Here is an 8,635-nt window from a genome sequence, read left to right as displayed (position 1 = left end):
TGAAATTGGTGAAATCGCCCATCATCCTGTGCCGAGGTGTTAATGCTAAAAAACGCAAAAGAAATTAAGATTGGCGGTAATTAAATGATTTGAGTTTATGTAAGATCTACGGCTGAGGAGATGACAAAAAACCTTGTCGTTTCCACCGTATATCTAAAATTTTTGCGTTTTTCAGTGTAGATCATACAAAATTTTGCACTGAATTTAGTGTAGATCATACAAAATTCTGCGTTTCTAATCGTAGGCGATCTCACATAATTTTGCGTTTCTAAGCATATATGTTACATATTATAGCAATTATTTTAGCGTTGATCCTACTCAATGTTGCCTTGAAAATTAGCCTTGATCTTGAATTAGTTAACGTTTTTTAGCGTAGATCGTAAAAATTTTAGGGTAATTAGGTAGGTGAGGGGCAGGTAGGTGGAATGGAGCGGGTAGGTGAGTAACGAGGGACCGGTAATGGGTCAATTAGAACTAATTGTTTAAGTTAAGTAAAGTAATGCTTGAGTTTATTTAACAAAATTTTTCTGACCTTTTAATTATTTAATTTGTTTGCCGAATATGAATCAATAATTGTCCAGCTTTTGTTCTCCTTACTCCTCCTGCCAAATAAACGCAAAATTATCCAAGATCTACGCTTAGAAACGCAAAATTTTGTAAGATCTACGCTTTGAAACGCAATATTATTCAAGAAACACGATAAGGTCAACGCAAACTAATGTAAGATCTACGCTTAGAAAGGAAAAGTTTTGTACGATCTCCGTTAAATTTAAAGCAAATTTTTGTAAGATCTATGCTAAATTCAACACAAAAGTATGTAAGAGCTACAATTAGAAAAACAAATTTATGAAAGATAAGCGGTAACTATTGTTGACAAGTTAGAAAATTCACTGCATTTTTTTTATATAAACTTGTTTTGAATGCGTTGAATTTACGTCTCTAATTTCAACGCATTCCACGCAAAACTATGGAAGAAAAATGCGATGAGTTTGCTGACTTGTCAATGCTAGTTACTGTTTATTTTACTTAATTTTGACAAATTTACTCGACCCATGTGTCTATTTTTATGAAAAATTTTAGTTGTGTCTTTTTATTTTCATAGTTCTAAAACCTTTACTTTGTTTTTTTTACATTAAAAAAACTGAGTTATACCTGATCTGAGATGCTCTCTTTCAAATTTAACAGGATGCTGCCTGTTTACTACTAAAACTCAAATAAAAGAAGCTCGAATTTTAGTTACTGTTATTGTAGTCACTGTTGTAGTCACTCAAATTGAAGTAAATGTTGTAGTAGGGAAATTTTTTCTTTGTCTTGAGGTAAAAATCACCTCCTAATTCGTGTTCAAAATACTTCAAAACAGTTCAAGAAGAAATTATCTTCTTTAGGGCAGCTGAAAAACACAAAAAGTTTAGATTTTTGCATGTTTGATTAGTATGATCAAAGTTTATGGAATTAATCTGTTTAAAAAACTTTTGAAATGAAATTTAGCTTCGTTGTGGGCCACAGAAAATAAATTCTCTAAGAAGCATAGTTACATAAATGCATATAGAGAGCATAAATGATCGCTGCACCTTCAAAACCTGACTTTTCCAAACAACATTAGAACAATTGGTTTAATTGTTCCAAGATTTGTCACAATATTTCAAAAAGCTGTTGGATGTTTAAATTTCAGAAACTCAATTGAACTTCTTATTTTGACATAATCTGGCAAAGACTTAATTTTACTGAAGTTCTGACTGATGTTTGTTTTTTTGGAATTTTTTTCTTCTCCTCTAAGTTTTCGATAACTTTTATTGCTGCTACATTTTTTTTACAAAGCTTTGGCTGAACCAGCTTTTTCTAACCAACTTTCTATCACGTTTAACAATGCCTCAAAGCTCCAAAAATTTTGGAAATAAAAAATGAATAACCTTTTTAAGAACTATCTGAGTGTTTGGTCGCTTGTCTCAATATTTCTAAAGCCTTAGTTTCAGTGGACAATGAAATTTAAAAAAAAATGGGTAGTAGATCAATTGAAGTTCAGAGCTGGTAAAATGGCAATAACTCGAGATCAAGGTCGGATTGTACTTGTCTCTTTTATGTGATTTTGGGTATCATGATTTGGGTATTGAAGAATTTTTAGTTATCAAAAAATTTAATTTTATATGGAGAGGTTTTCTTTACAAGAAAAAATGTTTTGCATCGTTTTCAAACTAAAGTTATAATCACAGAAAACTAATTGTTGACAAAAGCCGTTAACAAATTCTCTTTTATGTTTAACTTAGTTTTTTTGGTATCAGAGGTGAGAGACATTTGCCAAATAGATGGTTGCTTTTTTGTTTTTTGCTTCTCCTTTTGTGTAGGTTTCTTCTTTTACCTTTCTCTTGTGAAACAGTTGCAATCATTTTTATTTTTTGAAGGTCTGCTGAAAGTTAAAAAAATAGGCAGGAGGGACTGAAGAAGTGCAAACAATACAATTTTTCATAAAGGGACTGTCGCACTGTCGTAATTTTTTTTGCAGCCTGCCAAAAACGAAATTGCACAATTATTAACGCTTGCTTGCTTTTCTCGCAAACGCAGTCAATTACTGATGTGAGAACTTTCTGTGCCACGTACAGAATCACGCGAGCCGTCTTGTTTACTTAATTGAGACTAGATAAGCTAACAACTGTATTACTGTGTTTCCATTTCACGTAAAAATTTTGCCAATGAAGAAAGCAGAAAATCATTAGGTGATTTTTTAAATTTTTTCATCACACGATAATATAGCTAACCCACTTTTTCCTATCACATATTGTGGCTGCGTAAGGTTATTGGATGTTCGGATCGAGCAAATGTGCTGCATTACAGAAATGGATCGAGCATAAATGAGCGCAAAAAAAATTTGGCTGAGCGAAAATCAACAGCTCATTTTTGTTTAACAAAAGGGGGTTTCTCTTACTCTGGTGAGCCTTTGTCAAATTGGACAGCCTGATATTTATATACCATTTTTACCTATGGAGTAATGTCTCTTCATAAGTCAACTCTACTAAGGAGTTTTCCTATTGTTTCAGAAGTTTGGCTGAATCAGTATCTCCATTGAAATTCAATTTTAAAGATTATTTTGTATTGCAATCATTTGCTACATGGGCTTTTATGTTAAACACTCGCAGATCATTGTTTTGTGTTTTGAAGGTCATTTGGTCCAAGCGTTCGACTGTGAATTTGTGAAAGAGTCACCTGAAGGTCAGAATGCTGAGGGATATGTGAAGGTCAGATGGTCACTCTACAAAAAAGACGAGAAGAAAACCAATGCTGAAATGGGCATCGATAACTTTGAGGTTTGTGTAACGGCTGCTCTCCTATCAAAGTCAACGAAAACTTTACACCGCCCAGTTCGTTTCAGCGGTTTCAAATCTGTCCGGATATTGTGTTTTTGCAGTTAACTTTTGTGAACTGTATTATCCACTATACTGTAGATTACCGTTGCATTACTTGTTGCTCTATTACGCTTGATAACTAATCGCTCAGCTTTGTTGTATAACAAACTTGTTTCTCTCAGAATAACAAAATAATTCAAATTGAAACAATCAAAAATTTGTTGAGCTTTTGTTAATAACTCAAGTTATAAACCGACTATAGGAATTCCCGTTCTTACAAATTTTAGCCCTATAATTTGGCTACAACTATGCACAGTTTCAACCTGCTGCAGTTAGCAGTTGTAAAACGGGCTGTCTTACCAGTTGCAAATCTGATAATAATAAAATTTTTCTAACTTCAAAGTTAGCAAGTCTCTCTATTGGTTTCAAAACACCAATTTCGAACTAGAATATGCTTCGTTAAAGCCAGTAAAAGAAACTGACTTTATGCGTTGCACAAAGTATCTCTTACTTAGGAACTTCGTTCCTCAGAAAGAAAGTTTTGAGAAGATCAAAGTTAATTGTCTTTTCACAAGTCAAAGTAAAGTTAAAACTGTACAATCACTAATATGATCTACAGAAACAAGACACGATAACAAGTAATTTACCGCTCAAGAAAGTGTGCTTCAATACGCACTGTATGTCAGTTTGATATAACAAAAATTGCAAATTTCTTCTGATTCTTGGTAGTTTTTCAAGCTCCTTTTATGCTGCTAGTCACGTGGATTTATAAGTCAAATTCAACTGTTGATTGGTTGTAGATAATGATGTCGACAGAATAAGAACACTTTTCCATAACGTCATTTTTTCAGTGTAAATTTGATGTCATGGGAAATTTGTTAACCATGTAGAAGTTTTGTCGAATGTTCTGTATCAATAACCGGTTGATTCGCAATCCAATCGCAAAGAATCTGATCCAATACCGTTAAGTCGTAGTATTGTTTTGCTGGTGGTTGAGGTAGTTCGTGTTTGAGTTTTACTTCATGAATGACGATTGTGTACTAATAATAGTTGCTAAATTTAATTGTTGACGAAATGACCAAATCCGTTTGGCTTCGATAGTATGTATTGTCACACTATTCTAGCTTTAAGGCTTGAAATGAGCTTAACGCGGTGATCATTTTGATTTCTGAGTTGTTAAGCTCAGCCGCAATATCTCCGGCCCTGTTTTCCATCGCGAAATCATCTTCTCCAGTTAGTACTGGCTTGAGCTTCACTACTGGTCTCTTGTACACTCCGTCGTTCGTTCGAACTATAGCTGATCGAATCACACCGTCAGACCAATCGATGGTCTCCGCAACTCGATCTAGATTTTAATATCCACGTTTATCGCTGTCTTCGATCAACCAAACGAGATCGCCTTCTTTAAGAGTTTCGTTCGCCGTAGATCGCCATTTTTGCCGATTATTCAGAGTTGGCAGATTTTCTTTACGAAATCTGTCCCATATGAGATTTGCATAGGCTTGAGTTTATCGAAAGAGCTTTCGATGATCAACAAATTTTTCCGCGCATGGTAGATAGGGTAAGCAAACAATCCTGTTGCCAAGCAAGAAGTGATTGGGAGTCAATGCTTCTAAGTCATTAACATCTGAACAGACTGGAATCAAATGTCTCGCATTCAAAGTCTGCTCAACGATGCACATCGTTGTTGAAAGAACGTCCTCGGTGACTGATCTGTTCCCCAACACTGCATACATTGCTTTCTTGCAACTTCTCACCAACCGCTCCCATACTCCTCCAAAGTGAGGTGCTTCGGGTGGGTTGAACTTCCATCTGATCCCTCGTTGAATTAGATGTTCTTCGATCCCTTCTTCGTTCCATGCCGCAACATACTCCGCAAACTCTCTCTCAGCTCTAACGAAGTTTGTTCCGTTGTCACTGATGATTGTACTTGGTTTGACTCTTCGGGCAATAAATCTCATTATTGCATTGAGACAACTGTCTGTGTCCAACTTAGGTACCACTTCTATATGCACCGCTCTCATAGTTAGACAAGTAAAGCGACAACACCATCGCTTTTCATTTCTTCGCCCAATCTTCACAATGAAAAGGCCAAAGTAGTCGACTCCAACATCTGTAAAGGCTGTTGAAGCATCTAACCGCTCTTCGGGTAGACCTGCCATTACTGGTGCTATCGTTTGTGCTCTGCCTTTTCTGCAGGTAATGCACTTGTTCTTGATTGATCTTAAGGCGTTCCGTATGCCTAGGATCCACATCTTCTGCTGAACAATGTTTCTTACATGCTCAGTGCCCTCGTGTTGATTGTCCTTATGCTCGTTTCGCAAGAATAATTCAACCGCATGATGTTTCCAATGTAGCAAAATTGGATGCTTTGACTGACTTCTGCCTATTCTGCCTTTGGCTCGAATAAGTCCTTCTTCATCCAGGAAGGTGGAGAATTGTAGAATTTTGCTGACTTTTGGAATTTCCTTTTCAGCTTTGAGAGATTTCATCTCTTCACCAAACTGTTCTTCTTGTAGTAGCTTGAAGATTGTTGCTTTTGCTTTTGCTCTTTCTTCGATGCTAACTATAAGTGTTGCAGGTCTGTGTTTGTTCAATGCTCGCTGTACGTATGCCACTGTATTTACTAGTCTGTTGAAGTTACTGAATCGTTCCCAATGGATAACAGCTTTCTTCTCTTCAGCCTGTATCATGAATACTGATGAGGGTATATTCTCTTCATCTGATGCAAAGATTAGGTTCACCTGCTCCGGCCATTCACTTTCTGGTCCTTTTAACCAATCCGGCCCAGTGAGCCACTCACTTCTCTTGAGTTCTTCAATGTTCATTGCTCTGGTGCCAATGTCCGCTGGGTTGTTCATACCGCTGACATGTTTCCACTGTGAAACATCAGTTGTATCTAGCATCTCAACTACTCGATTGGCCACAAACACTTGTTGTTTGCGATGGGAACTGTGTATCCACTCCAATACCGTAGTTGAGTCTGACCAAAAACTGCAACTATTTATCTTCAATTCATGTTCCTTGACTATCTGTTCTTTCAACCTCACTGCCATGACTTCCGCTTGCAACTCCAATCGTGGTATTGAAAGATGCCTCATTGGTGCCACTCTGCATTTTCCAATGACAAATGCTAAGTCAGCTGAGTATTCTTTTGGTTGTGAACGTAGATAGGCCACTGCACACATCGTGTCTTAAGATGCGTCAGCAAACACATGAATCTCAGTTTTATCCCTCTCTCTAATGAAGTATCTTCTATCGATGCTTGTTTCAGCCACTATTGGAAGTTGTTCTTTCCATTTCAGGAATTCTTCTTCTTCACTAGGCTCCACTTCGTTGTCCCAATGTTGTCCATTCTTAGTCCAGATGCCTTTCAGAAGTCGTCTCATATGAACACTGAACGGAGCAAACAATCCGATCGGGTCAAATACTGAAGATACCAGTAACAGAATCTTCCTCTGGGTTATAGGGATTTCCACTTCCTTGTTGGTACCTCTACACACTTGACGGCTATCACCAGTAACGGTCCATTGTAGTCCTAGCACTGAAGATCCCTCCGTACTGGGTTCCACTTCGACTTGCTTCGTGTTGCTGACTGACTTCAAGTCTTCTGGGATTGCTTCGGTAACCGCATCTTTGTTGCTTATGCACTTCTTCAGTTCAAATCCATGTTGTGAGAGAAGAGGTTGTAGTTGGTTGAAATTTTCAATTGCTTCTTCCGGGGTTTCTACTGATTTGAGGAAATCGTCCATGTAGAAGTTGTTTCGTATTGCCTTTGCTGCAATCGGATACTCTTTTTCGTTGTCCAGTCCCACTCGCTTGAGAGCATAGTTTGCACAAGTTGGAGAACTCTTAGCTCCAAAAACATGACGCTGATATTCGTATATCTGAACAGGTTCGTTTGTTCTAGGACGCCATAAGAACCTCAAGCAGCTTCTGTCCTGTTCGGGGACTTGCACCTGTAGAAACATCGATTCGATGTCAGCTGTCAGGGCTATTGGTCCTTCACGGAATCTGAATATTGTTCCAATCAACCCATGTAGCAGATCAGGTCCTGCTAGTAGCTTATCATTAAGGCATACTTCTTAGTACTTTGAGGCAGCATTGCAATCACGTCTTACTTTGCCAGGCTTGTTCGGGTTTAGCACTGGATGGTGTGGCAAATACCATTCTTTCCCGAAGGTGCCTTTCACTTCGGACTCGTCCAATATCTTTACGAATCCTTTTTCTACATCTGTATCTATTGACTGTTGATACAAATTCTTCAGGTTCGGGTCCTTTGGAATCTTCGCTCCAGTGAGTAAAGCTGACCCAAGGCTGAGTTGTAGTTGTTCGGTAGGTTTGGCTCTGGTTCACTCCACAGCGTTCCCACTTCATACCGCTCGCTTGTGAACTTTGTCGTACTCTCTAGCATCTTTTGTGCCTGCAGTTCCTTTTTTGACTGACTGACGACGTTGATTTTTGAAGCATAGGTTTTTATGTCCCACCAGGTTTGGATTTTCTCAGCCACTTTCACATCTTCAGTGAAGGCGAAATGACAAACATTTTGTCTTCTTTTGCCCGTCATGGGTCCACTGACTACCCATCCTAGCTCTGTTAGAACGGCGAAAGCTTTTGTTGGATAAAACACTCAAGTGGTTGAAGCTTTGCTTCAGCTTGTTGTAGTTGTATTTTGTGTTTCCCAAGGAGTTTGACGGGTGTGCAAACGCTTCGATTGAATGCACCTTTTATTGTAGTCCCTTTATTTTGAGAGGAACCCTTTCTGTCTTCAGATCCTTCGTTCCGTGTATGCCAGCTATGTTGAGCGTCACAACGGTGCCTTGGGCCCGTAACTTCTCTTGCACACTTTGACCGATGAATGAAACCGTTGATCCACTATCGGGGAAAGCATATGTGTTCAGCCTGTTGCCACCACTCTGTATTGAGACAGGAACTATCTGAAGAAAGCTAGTAACTTCGTTACTCTGGTTGATTGTTGCTGCGCTTACGTTGACTGCATGATTGCCCTCGTCCATTTGATTTTTTGAGTGTAGCAATCGGTTGTGCTTCTTGATGCATCCATTGATGCCGCACGCATTGACTTTACAACCTTCGATTGCATGTCCTTTGCCTAGACATCCGTAACATAAGCGTTGCTTTCTCACTGCTGCGTACCGATCATTCACACTCATGTTCCTGAATAGTGGACAGTTCAATATTTTATGAGTGCCATCAGCTAGCGGACAGTGATCACTTTGCGTTTGCTTTGTTTCTTTCACGTTGGAACTTGCACTGAAGTTCGACGTTTTCGAGAACCG

At 38.4% G+C, this 8,635-nt stretch overlaps 1 protein-coding gene across 3 annotated transcripts in view; it reads left to right on the top strand.

The window, feature by feature from the left end:
• LOC142336253 (uncharacterized) overlaps positions 1-8,635 on the top strand; it is a 372,851-nt gene that overhangs the window by 256,050 nt on the left and 108,166 nt on the right. For all 3 annotated transcript variants that reach the window (XM_075384943.1, XM_075384942.1, XM_075384941.1), the window contains one exon: positions 3,154-3,299. In XM_075384943.1, the coding sequence (XP_075241058.1) occupies positions 3,154-3,299 (146 nt within the window). The remainder of the gene's footprint in view (positions 1-3,153; positions 3,300-8,635) is intronic.

This window comes from Convolutriloba macropyga, chromosome 3, assembly GCF_964194025.1.
Source record: "Convolutriloba macropyga chromosome 3, txConMacr16.3, whole genome shotgun sequence".
Classification (NCBI taxonomy): Eukaryota; Metazoa; Xenacoelomorpha; order Acoela; family Convolutidae; genus Convolutriloba; species Convolutriloba macropyga.
Note: the sequence above shows the minus strand (reverse complement) of the source record. Positions and strands in the feature narration are given on the sequence as shown.